Below are 19,989 nucleotides of genomic sequence, written 5' to 3' on the forward strand. Positions count from 1 at the left end.
CTCACTGTGGATGCTGGTGGTGCCTCTACTAAACCATGAGGAACCAAAGAGAAACCAGCAGAGACCATGAGGAACCAGTAAAGACCGTGAGGAACCAAAGGGAAACCAGTAAAGACCACGAGGAACCAAAGAGAAACCAGTAAAGACCACGAGGAACCAAAGAGAAACCAGCAGAGACCATGAGGAACCAGTAAAGACCGTGAGGAACCAAAGGGAAACCAGTACAGACCATGAGGAACCAGTAAAGACGGTGAGGAACCAAAGAGAAACCAGCAGAGACCATGAGGAACCAGTAAAGACCGTGAGGAACCAAAGGGAAACCAGTAAAGACCACGAGGAACCAAAGAGAAACCAGTAAAGACCACGAGGAACCAAAGAGAAACCAGTACCAGTAAGTTGCTCTAATGAAGGAAAAACAAGCTGACAAACGGGTTCAAAGCCTCACACACACACACACACACAGACACACACACACACAGGTCAATTAGCTTCTAATGCAGCGTCATTAGTTGTTATGGATGACCTCGTTATCTTTGTGTGTTTCTATGCTGATGATGAACTGAGTATTTACAGATGGGACAAATAAAACTCATCCATCAGTTTCTGTGGACGAGGATTCACTCGTGATGCATTGTGTTTGGACTCCAGCAGCCAATAGAAGAGCTCGCACACCACAAAGACACACACACACACACCACAAAGACACACACAAAGACACACACACACACACACCACAAACAGACCTTTTCTGCTTATTTTGTGATTCAAACTATTTATTGAGAAGATCCGTCTTCCGAAGCAACGAGCTCTTCTTCTGTGGTTTCGTACCAGCGTCATCGATGAAGGAGAAGAAGAGAAGACGGAGGAGAAACACTCTCGAACACGTGAAGGGCCACAGCGTGACGGAGGATTTCTTTGTGACGATAGAGAAGCAGACACATGTGTGGGGTGTGATTGATAATGTCACCCTGATGCCCGGAGGCCATAACACACACACACACACACACAGACACACACTAATGAAGAGATGGAGGGCTCGTTCAGACCTGAAGGCATGTGAACAACTCGGGGTGCGTTTGATTAACGCTCCCAGACCCTCAAGGAGAAGCAGAGCCGAAGGTGTGTGTGTCTGTTTGAGGACACCTCTCCATCACAGACACCTGACAACATCAGCGGGTCCGTGACCTCTGACCTTTCCTCGCCATTGGCCGGTCGAGTTGGAGCTGAAGCTGATTCTTCATCTTCCCGCGTCCCACATTTCCCACAATGCAACGGCACAGAGCGCTTCACAGAAAACATGAGACGGCCGCTTCACGAAGGGGATCCAGATGTGCCACATCAGCGAATGAGATGACAGTGAAGGGAGCAGGACTCCAACGAGGCCAGGCAAGGAAACAAGGTAACGACACGAGGAAGAGGCAACGAGGCGAGGTAACGACACAAGTGAAAACACACAGAGCTAAAGGGGCGCTCTCGGGTTTCCCACGCCATGGGGACCATGGGGACCATGGGGACGATGGGTATGATGGGGACGAAGGGGACCATGGGGACAACGGTTATAGAGCGGGACGGAGAGAGAGACGCCGTCATGCCGCCCCCCCCCCTCGGCCCTCACAGCGCCGGCTGGCGTCGTCTCGCCGCCTCGTTTCTGCAGGAAAAGGTCAGAGCTGCTCCAACAAGCAAAGAACACCACGAGGGGCTTTTCAGGAGGACACACACACTCGCACACACACACACACACACACACGCACACACGCACACACACACACACGCACACACACACACACACACACGCACACACACACACACACACACACACACACACACACGCACACACACACACACACACACACACACACACACACACACGCACACACAGACACACACACCTGTTGTCGGTGTTTGAGGTGTCGACACAGCAGCTGTTTGAACTTTAACTGCAAAGAAGTAAATAAAATCTGTTTCAGACCTTCAGCTTTAAGACGAGACTCTTCATCACTTCAGGACTGTTGATTTTGTAATAATCTTCATCTCTAAATATGCAAATTAGGCAGTATTTTATTAAATATGTGTTGATTTAGATTCATTTCCTGGACAACTTTGGATGAAGACCAGTTCATGTCCAATGCTATTAGCGTGTTAGCATCGTTGCGTATGGTATCTCTCCTTAAACCAGGAAATACATCAGAGGCATCAGACTCTATTTCCTCCACGTTGTTATGAATGAATTAAGTCTAAATGAGGAGCAGTTATTGAATGAAAGAGTCAGTATCAACATGAACCTTCACCACTTCATCACTACATTAAGGAGCATATGTGGAGGGGTCATGTGAGACTCTTCCTTCACCTGTCTCATTGGACTAGGACCAGGGTTAAAGGTCACAAGAGGAAGTCACGCTTCACGGCCATAGGTAGACCCCCCCCCCCCCCCCCCCCATCATGTCATCAGATTCATTCATTCACCACAAGGCGTTGAAGAACAGCTCCTGCACTATGAAACAGTCCTGAGCTGAAGCTCCTCTTGGATCAGAACCCTGAGAGGGGGTGAAGTCAACCAGCAGGTCACATGACTTTGTGTCTTTGTCCTTCACCTGAGGCTCTTCTCGTGGACAGAAGCTCTCACGAAGCAGATGGTCGAGTCCTCGCTCAGGATTACGTCATAAAGCACTAAAAGGTCCCTGAATGACGACGCGTGACCTCACAGAGGTCAAAGTTCAACGGCTACGGCCAGCCGGCTGCTGTCAAGGACGCAGAGCGTGTGAGGGATTCATCTAGAAGCTCAAAGGTCACCAGCCTCCACGATATTATGTCGTGGAATAAATCCACTGTTTAAATATTTTAACGTTGATGCAGAAGATCAAACACGTCTCAAATGGAACCTTTCAGGTCAAATACTACTAGCATACTTTTATAATATATATATATATATATATATATATAATACTATAATAGCAGGAGAGAATATTATCGGCCTTTTGAGGGGGGGTTTAGAGAGAAAAACACGATTAAATGTCAGTTTAAATCCATCAGCAATAAAGGATGATTCTGTTTAAATGGTTCTTTGGTTCTGACGCACTTCTAGAAATAAACAGAAGAACGAAGATGTTTCCCCGTGAACCAGTGAAACGGCGCGGAGGAACCCTCCAGCACGCGCCTCCAGCACGCGCCTCCCGCACGCGCACGGTGTGACCGCGGGTTGGTTCTCCTCCAGATGTTGAGAGGACACATGTGGAGCAGCTGAGAGGACTTCCGTGTGTCCTCGTGAAGGAGACACGTTTTAATGCACGTGAGTTCACTTCTAACAACAACAAACATTTGTACTCACATGGGGGGGGTCTTTATTCTCACTCCATCAGCGCTCACAGCGGACGCGTCCCATCCGGAGAGGACTCGCGGGGGGGGGGGGTCTCCGAGGGGGGGGGGGGAGTTTAGGAATCCAAAAGAATCATAAATATAAATATTAATAAATGAAGAAGAATCTCTGGGAGGAAGAAGAAGATGTTTTGTTGTTTCTTTAGATCCAAGCGGAGCGATGATGATGATGATGATGATGAAGAGGAGGTGTGCGGTGGGGGGGTCCTCCGGTCCCTTTGGACTTGTTTAATCCTGCGGAGGCTCCGGTGTTTTCTCCCGGTGATCCGGTGAACGTCTCCTCCGGTTCCTGCTCATCCCGCTCAGGTGTGATGATTGACAAGAACAAACACCCGCTTTTCAAAATAAAAGTCCACCCCCCCCCCCCCCTCTCTTCTGTTGCTTTAATCGAATTAAATCGGATTTCTTTCCTCTCGGAGAAATAAACGGAAGCGGGAGAAGTTTCCCGGAGAGTTGGTGCGCGTGTCGGTGCTGCTGGGACTGACCGGCGGACTCCCGTCATCCACCGGAGAGGGAGGGAGGGGGGGGGGGGGGTATCGCGAGGTTACGCCCCGAGTCCCGTTGGTCTCGCGTTGCCTCCTTTCTGCTCCTTTAATTAGAGACCAGAAATAATAACAGAATAAATATCAATATTCAAATGAAGTCAATTCAATGAGGCTTTTATTGGCATCAAAGTTTCACATTACAGAATAAAACTATTTCAATATTACGCATGTGAATAATAGAAAGATATTAACAATAATTATGTAGTTGTTGCAAATAAAATAAGAAGTAGTCAGAATAAAACTAAATTAAAGACTATAATGATGAGAAAGGAATACATTTAATGATAATCTTCATTCAGTGTAGAATAAATAAGGGAGAGAAAGGAGAGATGATAGAAGGAAGGAGAGAGGAAGGAGGAAAGGAGGGAAGAGAGAGGAAAGGAATGGAGTGGAGGAGGTGTGTGGAGTGGTGTCTCCTCCTGCTGGAGGACAGATGTTACTGCAGGTGAAGGAAGAGCTGCTGTATAACATTATTATCACTATTATTATTATATGATATGTATATATATATATATTAGATATATGTGTTCATGTCTCATCTCTTTATTTAAGATGATTCTTCACTAACGAGATAAAAAACGACGAAACTACTTAAACTACTTTAAGTTCAGTGTTAATAAATAAATCCTTTTCAAATCGTATTTACAACGTATTATTATAAAAGTATTCAATATTCATAATAAAGGACAGAGATTGACCTTCAGGAACATGTAGGAAAATATCAATAATATGTATCTGTATTGTTATTAGAATACTAACACTAATATTGTTGTTATCATTATAATCATCATACATTTAAGTTAAGTTTTAAGCCTTAACTTTCACACTTCATACAAAGTTTACTCTTCATATTATGAACAGAAAGGGATGAAAGTTATGAACCTGAAATATTACTTTATAAGACACAGACAGCGTTACATTTAGTGCGATAATAAACTAACTATACAGAGAACTGAGGAGCGAGGAAGCAGGAGAGAGGAAGCAGGAGAGAGGAAGCAGGAGAGAGGAAGCAGGAGAGAGGAAGCAGGAACATGGAGGGTTAGATGTGGACTCGCTGGTCTGAACATGCTGAGTGTTACTTCAATGTGTCACATTCATTCAGTTATTAAGAAAATAACAGTCCGTGGTTACTAACTAGACACGTGATCCTCACTCCACACCAGCTGGTGGCGGTAAAGCGCCGATTATTGATTATCTACCGCCAATAAAGTTAAAACAAGAAGGAGAAGAAGAAGAAGAGGAGGAGGAGGAGGAGGAGGAAGAAAAAGAAGGAAGAGGAAGTGCGGGACAGTCGCAGAAAGTCTCCAGAGTTTCACTTTAACTTTTTAAAGTGTTCACATCCTGTGAGTATGTCCGTGATACACGGTGTGTGTTTGTGTGTGTTTGTGGGCCCTTTCTCATCTACACGGTGATTCCTGACTTACGAGAAAACGGTCATTTCCGCAATGTGAACAGTAGGTGACTTGATGACGTCACCACGTCATCTGGTCTTGCTAATACGTTTTAATCCAGTTATTGACTGTTAAGTATTTTACTATTATCAAGGCTTTGTTTCGTTTTCATTTAAAATAGAAAAGATTGTATTAATATATATATTTATATATATATAAAGATATATTTATATAAAGATATATTTATATAAAGATATATTTATATAAAGATGGAGCCCCAGAGTTGAACATGTTTCTAAAGCACATGAAGAGGAGCAGCTGTAGTTTGATGCTGCTGAACTTTACTGCATCACACTGACAGGTTTGGATCTAATATTTATTCATATTGGATGGAAGAAACACATGAAATGTTACTGAGGTGAACGTTTGTTTTACATCACACTGCATTAGCTTCATAATGGTTTCATAAAGGAGGACGTTGGGCACAGAAACAACAATTAAACAGTCATATTTTACTGGATAGTAACACACACAGTTTGTGTTGTTACTCAAACATCAAGAGGCTGATCATCAGTGTGTCATCGTACAGTTAAATGCACAAACATCACTATTCATTAAAGTGAAGATGTACCTGAACTCTATATTAATAGTGATTAACCTCATAGTATTCATGTATATAAAGTAGTAATAAATGAGGCTACATACTGTAAGATAGTTGACATGATCATTAGTGATTAACAGTATTTAATATCTATGATGCAGGGATCAATGCTTCTAGTTGGATTTACATTTTCTAATAATGAAATTAATAGAAACACTTTCAAGCAGCTGATCAGACATTAAATATCTAACATAACAGAGAAATATACAATAATTCATATGTGGAATCTTTTTTATTTATTATTATTGCATTTCAGAGCTTTAGGGTTTCTTTAAAGCTGAAAAAGTCCACAAAAGGACACATATTGAGAAGTTTAGTGGTTCTGGGTCTGTTTGCTCTCACCTGCTGCTTCAGTCCTTTAAGTCCACAAAGTTTAATGTTTCACCAGGTTGCAGTCGACCTTTTTACTAACTGATCACATGGTGAAGTGAACCATCCATCTAGAGAAAGCTTCCCCATGTTATTGTGAGGAGTCTTTAGGGGAAGAATCCAACACACACACCTGTGGGCTGTGGCTCAAAAGTAGAATAAAGAAATCGAGGGAAGGGATTAAGCCGTTTGACTTGGTGTGACTCGCTCGTTGTGGCTTCATCGGTTGTCGGGACGAGAAGGAGGAGTTTAGTGGATCCAGGTGCACGAAGCTTTCTGAAGTGGACCATCACACATTCACTGGTGTGGACAAATGGAGAAGATACAAGCAGCAGGTTTCTCAGCATGAAATATGAAATATGCAAAAAAAGGAAATACAGCAGCTGTAATTAAACAGAGAAAAAGTCTGCAGACAATCGACTGAATGTGGAAGGATTTTAAAATATCTTTTAATAATAATGTTTTATGTGTTGGTTTTATTGTATCCGTGTTCATGTGCTAAATGCGCTGGTTTTACTGCAAAGTGTCTTGAGTATCAATATGTAAAGCTTTATAAAATGTATAATTATTTAGTCAATGCTTTGCCTTAAAAGTGAACAGAGGGAACTAATGTTCCTCTGGAAATTTACACTAAAGACTCATTTTAAACCTTTATTCACTATGCAAGAATATGTTTTACAATATGCACAAATCTCTATAAGCTGCGTCTAATTCTAAATATCTTTCTAAAATGTGCACAGAACAAAAAAGACAGGAGACGATAAAATATAAAACATTTTGCAGGTTGGTGAGTAGAGCTGCAACTAACGATTATTTTAATAATCGATTCATCTGTCGATTATTTGTTCGATTAATCGATGAATCGGATAAAAAAATAAAAAATGTAAAAACATTAATTTCCAACCCTTTATTGAAAAATAGAACTGACTGTGCACTTTCTAAATATGTTTTGCACTAACAGATTGCTCCTTGAACATCCCTAAGTAAGCAAATAAAATGGACTAACACAAAAAACATACACACATCGCATGATACTTTACAGCCGCCAAATTAAATATATTAGGCACAAAATCATGAATCATCGCCGTGGTGCTCCCGTGCCAGGCCATGTCGCTTTTGCATATCTTACAATCAGACATGTCAACCCTCCCGAATTTCAAAGCCCCTCCCGAAAATATCCCGGACCGACCTTTCTCCTGATTTCCACCCGGACATCAATATTGCTGCACCACCCGTCACTGGGCGCGCTGTTTGAGACCGAACAATAATAAAGGTTACACCTTGAAGTCGAGCGCGGCGATTAGAACGTAAAACTACTGGCGCTGCAAAGAAAACCGCAGCAGGAGAAATGACTTAAAATATGTGAGCAGCATCTTGTATCTAAACTGATTTTAGCAGTTAAAAAAGGCTCATTTGTCTGGTACTGGAGGGGGGGGGGGTACCAGCACCATCCAGCTTAGGAATGTGCCTTTGTTTTAAACCAAAGAGGCCTGGGAGGGGGGGGGGACTCAGGGTGGGACACCTACTGACTCTGATCCACCTGCACAAAGTGTCTTCTTCATGTTCCAGTTCTGCACATCAAAGCCATTTCTACCATGTGTGCAAATCCTCTTTGATGGGACACATTCTTCTGAGGCCATGATGGTCATAAAGACGTGAGCTGAGGACTTTAGTGACAAAAACACACTTCAGTACGTGCCTTTATTTACAGGTTCATCATATAAAACACGCAGTGCCACACAGAGCATCTGAGGGATGGTGAGAGCGTCCTGCTGGTCCCGTCAATATCGCCCTCATCACGTTCTCAATTGTTCACTCCTCAGTGCGCAGTTTCTCCATGAATAAATCGCCATGGTTACTGAGTTTAATTCAACCTGCATTCATCACTTATCCTGGTTCCATGTAAAAGCCCTCTGGGGACTTAGTCCAAGAAATTCAGACCCAAAACACCCAAGGCATGACAATAAGTCACTGTGGATCCTTATCCATAGTGACTTATTGTTGACATGTTTTGTAATTAAGAAAATGGTTTATTAGGGAAAACCATAAAACCAAGGTAAGCACAAATCACTATAAAATTGGGGTTTAAGATGATTTTTAAAAAACAGGCGAGTTGACTTAACACAGCAAACAACGCTGCAAACAAAACAACTGTAATAATTCGTTCAATATTAATTTGTACAGCAGAACGTTTTGGTGTAAATACAAAACACGTCGTACTAAAACACATCAATACATAGAACTATGTGTGTGTGTGTGTGTGACAAACGGAGGGAGAGCAGGAAAAGGAAATGCAGCTCAATGAATACAGCGCGTGATTTAAATGGCGAAAAAATATAAAAATACACCAAAAACAATGTGTGGCGCCGGCGTTGAATCCGATGAGTCGATGTGTGGGAAACACTGACTTTACCTGTAACATTGACGTCACTGTCCTTCAGAACAAAATGGTTTTAGCCACCAAACGTTGTGTATCACATTTCAGTAGCCTAGCGGAAATAGTCCCTGTTGCTATGCAACAGACAAATAAATAAACAAGCTTGCATTGCCCCAAGCTGATTATTATCAGCGTTTCCGGTCTTATTTCAGCAAAAACTGAAATGACGACTATCGGTTGCACAAAATCTGTTATTTCTATTGCGCACTGTGCATTACGGCTCAATATTGGACTTGACTCACTCTCAACCAATCAGAACTCTGGATTTCATTAACCCGTATTATAATTGACAATAAAGTACTACCTCAAGTACCTTATTGCTTTAGTAAAACACTACATTTATAGGATGAACATTTAAAATGATGTCTCTTAACATGTTAACAGGGTTTAAAGAAGGTAAAAGAAAGTTTGTCTTTCTCCAGAAGTCTAAACTTTAACAGAAGACAAAGTGTCTCATGAGAGTTTTAGTGTTGAGGTGAATGAGCTCTGTGTGTTTGTCCTGATGAAGATGAATAATGTGTGAGATCTACCAGCAGGTTGTTATGAAGGTGTGAAGGTGTGGACTCTGCTATGATTCAGGCTGAGGACCCAGAGGACAGTGTCCCTCCCTCTGAAGCTCCTCTGTGTGGGGGACATGACAGACAGACCAAAGCTCAGAGGTGAGAGGACCATCTCCAACTGTCCTTCACTCTTCTCCATGTCCCAATATCTTTGACTCACTGACTCTGGTTCTATGTGTGACCAGGACCCATCAGAGACCAGGACCTGATCCTCGATCTGGACCTGAACCCAGCTCTGTGTCCATGAAGAGTAACCAGTCCATAGATCATCCTGTAAAGTTCAAAGATGTCCATCCCTCTGTAGATGCAAGGTGAGGCTCTCAGGCTGATGATGAGGTGTTTCTATCAGACTCTCTGGTGGAGGTTCCGGGGTTCTTGCTCCAGGGCCCTTCAGCAGAGTCCAGTGAGGAGGGAGAGCTCCATGGAGGGCTTGGTGAGACCTGTTGGGACTAAACCAAACTGACTGGTGAAGAACACAGTGAGCTGTTGATTCTCAGTGGGACCAGCAGGACCAGTAGACCTGGACCACCACAGGGAGTCATGTGGTCCACATGCAGATCTCACGTCATGGACCTTTACCTTGTTTTCGTCTCTGTGAGGACGGACGCCATGTGAGCTGATGCTTCATGATTAGATGATGACGTGATGATGTAATCTCAGTGTTTCTTTCAGGTCACATCAGCAGAGAGGAAAGTCTCCTGAACCCAGCTGTGTGTCCATGAAGAGTCATCAGTCTATGGATCCTCCTCTAAACTTCAGAGATGATTGGTCTATGGGTCCTCCTCTAAACTTCAGAGATGATCGGTCTATGGGTCCTCCTCTAAACTTCAAAGATGGATGTTCTTATGACCCAGAGTAAGTTCTTAAACAGATGAACTGTTCTGATTCTCTGTTATAAATCACAGAAATGTTCGTTCATTGTTTAAAGTGTTGTTTCCATGACGATCCATCATGACAGAACTCCTTATCTTCATCTAACTGGTCCTTTTGTGTTTAAGTGTGAATCATTAACTGTAAACATCCTCAGATGTAAACACAATGTGAGATAGTTCCTCCACATCAGGATCAGGAGAGGTCACATCTGGAGACAGATGACTGGGACTGATCATGTGATTAGAATGAACTCAGTGCTCTGTGGACCAGCTGACGTGGTCTCTGGACTCCATGCAGAGGTTTGGAGGAAGTATCCTCAGTAGACTCTGTGAAAAGGTCCAAAGACTAGTTTCAGAAGATCTAAGGAGACTTCTAGAGGTCAGGGGACGGACTAAAGAGGTTTGGAGTGGTTCCATAAGACTTTGAATCAGATGCAGAGGTCTGGAGACGTTTTTATGACCCACAGTAACTGTCACTCAACTAATAAACTGAATGTCATCAGTCTTCAGCATCTGGTTTCCATGGTGATCAATCATGACAGAAGCCAATATCTTTTCCTAATGTTGTCTTGGTGTTGATGGTCCAAACACCATGTGAGCTGATGGTTCATGTTCCACAGAGAGGACCAGGAGACCTCAGAGATTCCCACAGGTCAGTCTGCCCAGCAGCATCCAACACACCTGGACTCCATCTTCATGGTGTGTACATGAACAACTACCTAAACATCTCTCAGTTCACCATCATCTCCATGCTGCACTTTGTAGACCAGTGGATTGTCCATCTGTCCAACATGGACCTGATGGTGGCTTCCATGGTTCTAGTTCGTGTCATTCATAGAATGTTCTGTTCCAGCTGCTGGAGGAGAACATCATCACCTTTGTGAAGAACGAGCTGAAGAAGATCCAGAAAGTTGTGAGTTCAGATTACCCAGAATGCTTGGCGAGTCAGAGGGAGGATGAAGAGGTGCCTGATGAAGAGCAGAGGAAGTTCAGAGAGGCATTTGAGAAGATCTCAGTGCACTTCCTGAGGAGAATGAAGCAGGAGGATCTGGCCGACTGTCTGCAGAGCAGTAAGATGGTTTCTCTACAGACTTACCAGGCTGATGAATGAGACCTTCACTAATGTCTCAAGAGATGGACATAATATATTCATAGAGTCATTCTCTGAGGACATGTTGAAATCTATTCTGTAACTCTTTGTTGTCTTCATTCAGGACTTCATGCTGCAGTTTGTCAGCGTGAACTCAAATCCAACCTGAAGAAGAAGTTCCAGTCTGTGTTTGAGGGCATCGCTAAAGCAGGAAACCCAACCCTTCTGAATGAGATCTACACAGAGCTCTACATCACAGAGGGAGGGACTGCAGAGGTCAATCAAGAACATGAGGTCAGACAGATTGAAACAGCATCCAGGAGACCAGCCAGACCAGAAACAACCATCAGACAAGAAGACCTCCTCAAAGCCTCAGCTGGAGGAGAAGAACCAATCAGAACAGTGATGACTAAGGGAGTGGCTGGCATTGGGAAAACAGTCTTAACACAGAAGTTCACTCTGGACTGGGCTGAAGACAAAGACCACCAGGACATACAGTTCACATTTCCATTCACCTTCAGAGAGCTGAATGTGCTGAGAGAGAAGAAGTTCAGCTTGGTGGGACTTGTTCATCACTTCTTCAGTGAAACCAGAGCAGCAGGAATCTGCAGGTTTGAGAAGTTCCAGGTTGTGTTCATCTTTGACGGTCTGGATGAGTGTCGACTTCCTCTGGACTTCCACAACAATGAGATCCTGACTGATGTCACAGAGACCTCCTCAGTGGATGTGCTCCTCACAAACCTCATCAGGGGGAAGCTGCTTCCCTCTGCTCGCCTCTGGATAACCACACGACCTGCAGCAGCCAATCAGATCCCTCCTCAGTGTGTTGGCATGGTGACTGAGGTCAGAGGGTTCAATGACCCCCAGAAGGAGGAGTACTTCAGGAAGAGGTTCAGAGATGAGGAGCAGGCCAGTAGCATCATCTCTCACATCAAGACCTCACGAAGCCTTCACATCATGTGCCACATCCCAGTCTTCTGCTGGATCACTGCTACAGTTCTGGAGGAGGAGTTGAAGACCAGAGAGGAAGGAGAGCTGCCCAAGACCCTGACTGAGATGTACATCCACTTCCTGGTGGTTCAGTCCAAAGTGAAGAAGGTCAAGTACGATGGAGGAGCTGAGACGGATCCACACTGGAGTCCAGAGAGCAGGAAGATGATCGAGTCTCTGGGAAAACTGGCCTTTGATCAGCTGCAGAAAGGCCACCTGATCTTCTATGAATCCGACCTGACAGAGTGTGGCATCGATATCAGAGCAGCCTCAGTGTACTCAGGAGTGTTCACTCAGATCTTCAGAGAGGAGAGAGGACTGTACCAGGACAAGGTGTTCTGCTTCGTCCATCTGAGTGTTCAGGAGTTTCTGGCTGCTCTTCACGTCCATCTGACCTTCATCAACTTTGGTATCAATCTGCTGTCAGAAGAACAAACAACCTCCCTGTTGTCCAAACGCTTTAAACCCAATCCTGAGTATCTCTACCAGATTGCTGTGGAAAAGGCCTTAGTGAGTCCTAATGGACACCTGGACTTGTTCCTCCGCTTCCTCCTGGGTCTTTCCCTGGAGACCAATCAGAGTCTTCTACGAGGTCTGCTGACACACATGGGACGTGTCTCAGAGACCAATCAGGAGACAGTCCAGTACATCAAGGAGAAGATCAGTTGGTTTGTGTCTCCAGAGAAAAGCATCAATCTGTTCCACTGTCTGAATGAACTGAATGATGATTCTCTAGTGGAGGAGATCCAAAGGTCCCTTAGATCAGGACGTTTCTCCACAGATAAACTGTCTCCTTCTGACTGGTCAGCTCTGGTCTTCATCTTACTGTCATCAGAAGATCTGGAGGTGTTTGACCTGAAGAAATACTCTGCTTCAGAGGAGGCTCTTCTGAGGCTGCTGCCAGTGGTCAAAGCCTCCAACAAAGTTCTGTAAGTACAGAGAGTCAGATTCATACATCATGACTTAAATATGCTGCATCTTTTCTACTTATTCTGCAGGTTTTTTCTTATTTTTTTTTGTTTAAAGCAAGTCAGAGGATACAGAAGCTTAAATTTGTATTTAACCGCATTAAATATCTCTGCCTCATCGTGATATTGATACTACAGTACTTCCTGTAAACAGTAGAGCACAATTAACAGTTCACTGAACACATTTTCTTTGCTCTTAATGATGTATTTTAGTTCAAACTCATCATCAAAGAGGATTTCATTCCAACACTAATGTTATTTTTCTTCTTGTTGATTGTTGTCTCTTCAGACTCAGTGGCTGTAACCTCTCAGAGAGAAGCTGTGAAGTTCTGTCCTCAGTCCTCAGCTCCCAGTCCTCTAGTCTGAGAGAACTGGATCTGAGTAACAACGACCTGCAGGATTCAGGAGTGAAGCTGCTGTCTGCTGGACTGAAGAGTCCACACTGTGACCTGGAGACTCTCAGGTCAGGATTCTATCAATGTCCACTTGGTGTCTTTATTTAATCCAATGGCACATTTCTAACCTTCATGAGATGCTTTCTGCTTGCATTAGGGCTGCACGGTTCACTGGTATAAGATCTCCTTACAGTGTAGATTCCTCACGTACCGTTCATACCGGTGTTTCACCAGAACAACTGACGTTGCTCTTTGGCAGAATTTATTGTGACACGTCATCACGGAGCATCTAGTGGTCGAGAGCTACTTGTCTTACGTGTGTTGAAGTTGAGTCATGTTTATAACAATTAATAACTCACATCAAAGACTCTTTAACAGGGTAAAACACCACAACACAACAGTTTGTGACACACAAACCATTGTACATTTATTTGTTTCTTAATACTGTGATATGGATTTTTGCTCGTACCGTGCTGCCCTGGCTTGCATTATTCAAATCAAATTTGTTTTCCACATATTTCCATAAACATGTAGAGATGAGAAATCTATTGTTGCACAATCAATGATAAATATCAGTAATGTTATCACATTAGTGGGTGTTTGGTTGTTACTGGAAACCAGTCAGTAACCTTTTTAATGTGACCCTTCAGTAGCCGACAGTATCTCAGTCCTGCAGTGACCTCACAACTCCCTCAGGTCATGTGACATGTGTGTTGTTTTGTGTGTCTGCAGGCTGTCAGGCTGTCTGATCACAGAGGAAGGCTGTGCTTCTCTGGCCTCAGCTCTGAGCTCCAACCCCTCCCACCTGAGAGAGCTGGACCTGAGCTACAACCATCCAGGAGACTCAGGGGTGAAGATGCTGTCTGATGGACTGAAGGATCCTCACTGGAGACTGGAGACTCTCAGGTATGAAGAGGCTGCAGCCACAGACCATCAGTCTGGTAGAGGAGGGAGAGCTGGAGACCTTTTCTCTGTCACACTGTCAGTCTGGTTAATGTGACCCTGAGACACCAAGCTGACCTCAAACTACCAGAGACCCATCAGACTGTTTGTGTCCCTCATGAGACCATCAACACAGACACAAGTAGTGAGGAACAGTAGCCAGGATGAACCTAAACAGGGAGGAAGGTGATGAGAGGCTTGTGTCTCTGGAGCCTTGTCTTGTTGTAGAGAGGACAGAGGTGTCTCCTGACACCTTGAAGGCATCATGGTGGGTTGATAAGAGTCAACGTTGTCACGCTGCAGGTTTGTGGCTCTTATCAAACAACACTTGGATGTTTAGATGCTGGTCATCAGCCTCCAGTGTGTGTTGTCCTTTAGTCCAGACACTATCATTAGAAGACAAACAGTCCAAGAATCTGTTCAAACTGTCTTTATGGATCATCAGTAGAAATGTTTGGTGTTTTAAAGGAGTCCAGCTTCAGGAGCCACTTCAGATCAGAGTTGAACATCTTTTTAAAGCAGATGAAGAGGAGCAGCTGTAGTTTGTGGAGCTGCTGAACTTTACTGGATCACACTGACAGGTGTGGATCTAATATTTATTCATATTGGATGGAAGAAAAACACATGAAATGTTACTGAGGGGAACATTTAATTCATGCTGTTGTATTACATCACACTGCATTAGCTTTATTAAGGTTTTAGGTACAGAGTTTTGATGAAGGACATGAATCAGTAAACATTTCAATGGACAGAGCTGCATTCCACATACACACCTAACATCTTTAAAGTCTCAATGACGGGTTCCTCGTGTCCTTTAATTACAACAGCGTTAGTTTTAATGCACGATGATGGACAATAACAAGCTGCACTCTGTGGATTCAGACACAACGTAAAGTTAAATTCAAACATCAAGTTCTGAATCTAAAGAAACGTCACGTTACCGCTGAACAAGTCTCTGACACCACATTAAAAGTCATGAAGACTCCCTGAAAACAGGCTGCTCTGTGCGGGCTCAGATGAGCTGACCCCCCGGTGCTGGAGGGTCTGATGGTCCGTTAACTTCACCTCACATCTCCACATCCAGAGTTAAATGGTAACAAGGATCAATGTTGATGAACCGATCACAGAAATGTTGCTTTAACAAATAACTCGTCAGAAATCCGGGTATTATGACCGTTCTCATCCAGATGTGGACTTTAGACCTGGATCAGTACTCGGGCTGCGACTGGTGACGTCTCACGAGTCCACGAGGACAAAAGTCCACTCAAGGACACGTATTGAGAAAGAGCCAGATGTTCCCCTCAGGAGGAAAAACTGAGGGAACAAAGACGTTTCCTCACAGCTCTGCAAACAGCAGCTTTACTGATATTCTCCATCACGTTGTAAAGGAAACGTGATACGACACAAAGAATGTGATGTGAGAGCATTGTAATGTTCAGCCTTCAGTTTATTAAGAAGCTTCTGTGAGCTGCAAGCTTTCTTTATTTCATAGAACATGGTCTCCAACCAGGTCCTGTGGTTCTTCTGTTCCTCACATACAGCATCACACGGTAGGGAAAAGCTATACTGCCACCTTGTGGTCACTGAACAGAAGGCCTGTCATTACAAGCATGTCCACGATGGGGGACGTTGGTTATATGAGGTTCTTCCAGTGTGTGAAGATGTGAGCTCCTCTGTCCATGAACCCTCACATCAGCACAGGAACAACAAACAATGAAAGATCAGAGTGAAGGAAGCTGTAGAGACAGAGGAGGATCCTCCCCAGATGAACAACGTCATCGATGCACAACACGATCAACTCATCCGACACAAATGATTCAAATACACAGCATCGCTGGGGAAGAAGCTCCCTTCCCCCCACGTGGGTGTGTTGTCCTGCTGTCATTAGTCACCAGTTGAATCTTAAACTATTTAGATATTTAGGTCAGTGGTTTGACCTTTGCCCCACGGAGCGTTTTCATGTCAATGTTTCACCAGAAGGTCCGGTGGAATAACCGAGGGGGGGTAGAAGTGGTGAGAAGGTGTTTGAGGGCAGATGGGACCACGAAGCTCTGAGTGGCTCTGAGCTTCTTAGATGACCAACCTGTAGATGAAGGCCCTGAAGGCCTCAGCTCACATCTTTATGACCTTCATGGCCTCAGAACAAAGGGTCACATCAAAGAGGATTTCCACATATGTGTATAAATGGTGATGAAGAGGCCCTTCCATCACAGGCCGTCCTTGGTTTAAAACACACCCCCCCAAAAAAATATATATATTTTTAAATCCTTCCACATTCAGTCGATTGTCTGCAGACTTTTTCTCTGTTTAATTACAGCTGCTGTATTTCCTTTTTTTGCATATTTCATATTTCATGCTTCACCTCCTCATATATTTGATCAGTTGCTGCTCAGCGGCTGAGAAACCTGCTGCTTGTATCTTCTCCATTTGTGCATCAGTGAACGTGTGATGGTCCACTTCAGAAAGCTTCGTGCACCTGGATCCACTAAACTCCTCCTTCTCGTCCCCATCACACTAAGTCCAGCTTTATCACTTAGCCTGGATTCCTTCATCCTACTTTGGTGCACCGCCCCCCTGATGAAGCACCATGTGGACGTGAAGCTGCTGGTTGCTCTCATGTTAGACAGAACCACTAGAAGATGATCACATGTTGAGGTTCAGTGACGACAAGCTGGAAACACAAGTGGACAAAGAAGCACTTGATGCAGGTTGAACCTTTGATGCTCAGTAGAATATCATCAGAAGAAGAAGAGGTGGTCCATGAGGACATGAAGGTCCAAGCTGTGTATGAGAGTGATGTCATGTCCATGTCTCCATTCTCCTCCTTTCAGGGTGGAGCCTGCTGGAGTCCGATGGATGACACCAGGTCTGAGGAAGTGTAAGTGAGCTTTGAGTTGGATTCATCACACTGTGACATCACTCATTCACCTCTGTGATGTCACTAGATGAACACATGATTAATAACTGCAGCTGTATTGTGTCTTGTTCTCTCATCAGATTCCTGTGAACTCACAATCGACACAAACACAGTTCACAGACAAATCAAACTGTCTGACAACAACAGGAAGGTGACACTTGAGGAGGAGGAGGAGGTTCAGTCATATCCTGATCATCCAGACAGATTTGACCTCTATCCTCAGCTGCTGTGTAGAACTGGTCTGACTGGTCGCTGTTACTGGGAGGTCGAGTGGAGCGGAGAAGTTGATGTATCAGTGAGTTACAGAGGAATCACGAGGGAAGGAGACAGTGATGACTGTGAGTTTGGACAGAATGATCAGTCCTGGAGTCTGGAATGCTCTGATATAGGTTACATTGTCCGTCACAATGAGACAGAAACACACATCACCTCCTCCTCCTCCTCCTCCTCCTCCTCCTCCTCCTCCTCTGGTAGAGTAGCAGTGTATGTGGACTGTTCCACTGGCTCTCTGTCCTTCTACAGAGTCTCCTCTGACTCACTGATCCACATCTACACCTTCAGCACCACATTCACTGAACCTCTTTATCCTGGGTTTGGGTTTGGGTTCTGGTCCTCTGGTTCCTCAGTGTCTTTGTGTCCTCTTCAGGACGGAGAGTCTCCTCCTGGTGGAGAACCTTCCTCTCTGCTCACCACATAGTTCAGTCTGTACAGCTGATGGAGGTCCATGTGGGTGTAGTTGCAGGTGGAGCAGGTGAGGGGTACCTGAGCTGGTCTGGACTCTGGGGGTCCACAGCTCCACAATGGACAGTTAAACTTAAACCTTCCATCTTCTCCTTTCAGGCTGTTTTTGAGCAAAGGAAGCAGGAAAACCCTGTGAAGCAACTGCTTTGACTTTGGATTTTATTAAATGGTTTAAACATAACGGTTCAGATGTTATGAACTGTGATGATTTAAGCTGTTATAATCAGTGTTACGTGTAGAGGGATGTGTGTGTGTGTGTCTCTCTGTCTCTTGCTCTCACCTCCCTTTGTCCTGCAGGTGAGGGGGTGGGGGGGGAGGAGGGGGCGGTCCCTGCCTCCAGAGCAGCCTGTGGATTGGCTCACACTCCGCCCATTTCAGCCAATCAGAGGTGGAGGACAGCATTTTAAAGCCTCTCTCTGTCTTTGGACTTTGTCCATTAGGGTTTGTGGTGGGAAGTGGTGCTGAGGTAAGGCTGGGGTACCCGTGCACACACTCAGACATGATTGTTACTCCACCAGGTCGTGGGTCGCTGCCACCAATGTATTTATATTACTTTTGGACACGTTTGTAGAAGAGTCGGGCCTTTTCTTTTCCTTTTCTTTTCCACACAGTGTTGAGCTAAAACCGATTTTATTGTACTTATTTTGTTTGGCACAACCCCCACAGTTCAACCCCCCCCTTTTGATTTAAGTATTGTAAATGAATCTACTTTCTTTAACTGCCTTACAATGTCCCTGAGTTCTTTCTTCTTGGGGGGTCAGCGTTATTGTTTCCCTCTTTTTCACTTGTCATATGAACATAGGCTGGTTTGTGAATCAATGTCCAATGAAACAGAAGATAGTTCCATTGATTGATGCTTGTAACCCGTCTCAGATGATCTCAACCAACCAGAATGCTGCACTAAACCACTTTCTAGATCTGTGGGTTTTAGTGACCATAATATTATAGCAATCACCAGGAAAACTACAATTCCTAAATGTAAGGCTAATATAGTACATAAATGTTGAGGAACCTTGTTTTTGGCCGAGGTTGGTGATAATGACTGGACAGATGTGTATGCTGCTGAGGAGCATGAGGCCTCCTTAAATATGTTCATGTAGATAGTTGATGGGCCCCTGTGACAAAGTGTATTGTAAAAACCAGAGCAGCTCCGTGGCTGAATGAAAGAACCTCATGAAGCCAAATCTACGTTTGTAAAGTCTGGATTAGTGGAGGACAGATTCAAGTCCTCTCAACTGAGAAATCAGGTTACAAAACGGAAAAAGAATATTACATGCAAAGAATAAATGCTGTAAAGCAACATGGTCAAAAGCTGTGGAAAACCCTTAATGGAATGTGGAGAGACGGACTGGACTGGAGGGGCTTCCTTTGTGGCATCAGAAGGCATCTATCTGATAGAGACAATTATTTCAATGATTTCTTTGTAAATAAGGTCCAAACACAAAGGCAGAATATGGACAATGCTGATTCTAATTATTCAGTTTAATAGTGTGGAGCAGGAAGTAAGGAAGGTGTTGAAGTCCCTGCTCCAGTACAGCTCAGTGGGTCCTGACATGCCGACATGTTACTGGTCTGTTATGTCAAAGAATAAAGGTCAGATGATTCTCCACCTAAAGATGGGGGTCCATCACTATTCTCCCAGTTCTTAGTGAACTGATGGAGAGAATCGTCCACTTATACAGGAATACTTTGACTGTAACGTCTTGAACGCAGACGTCCAACCTGCTTAAAGACAAAAC

The 19,989-nt window shown here is 44.1% G+C and overlaps 2 protein-coding genes across 3 annotated transcripts in view; one reads left to right on the forward strand and one right to left on the reverse strand.

Annotated features, from left to right (window-relative positions):
* Positions 1-3,814, reverse strand: part of LOC119198592 (sodium channel protein type 4 subunit alpha-like) — a 71,830-nt gene extending 68,016 nt beyond the window's left edge. The window contains exon 1 of the mRNA XM_037455946.2: positions 3,326-3,814. The gene's annotated coding sequence lies outside the window, so the exon portion shown is untranslated. The remainder of the gene's footprint in view (positions 1-3,325) is intronic.
* Positions 3,815-5,172: 1,358 nt separating this feature from the next.
* LOC119198670 (protein NLRC3-like) lies at positions 5,173-18,296 on the forward strand. Of its 2 annotated transcripts, none has more exons than XR_009942744.1 (11): positions 5,173-5,260; positions 9,309-9,434; positions 9,521-9,646; positions 10,008-10,190; positions 10,828-10,906; positions 11,061-11,277; positions 11,422-13,216; positions 13,545-13,718; positions 14,383-14,556; positions 17,031-17,470; positions 17,590-17,666. XR_009942744.1 is itself a non-coding variant. In XM_062559167.1 (11 exons), exons 2-11 carry the CDS (start codon positions 9,346-9,348, stop codon positions 18,204-18,206), a joined length of 3,501 nt encoding a protein of 1,166 aa, XP_062415151.1. In that variant the 5' UTR covers positions 5,173-5,260; positions 9,309-9,345; the 3' UTR covers positions 18,207-18,296. The 2 variants fall into 2 exon arrangements, 1 of the variants encoding a protein (XP_062415151.1); XM_062559167.1 differs by having other exon boundaries at positions 17,424-17,470; positions 17,590-18,296.
* Positions 18,297-19,989: the final 1,693 nt, after the last annotated feature.

This window comes from Pungitius pungitius, chromosome 19 (genome assembly GCF_949316345.1).
Source record: "Pungitius pungitius chromosome 19, fPunPun2.1, whole genome shotgun sequence".
NCBI classification, from domain to species: domain Eukaryota; kingdom Metazoa; phylum Chordata; class Actinopteri; order Perciformes; family Gasterosteidae; genus Pungitius; species Pungitius pungitius.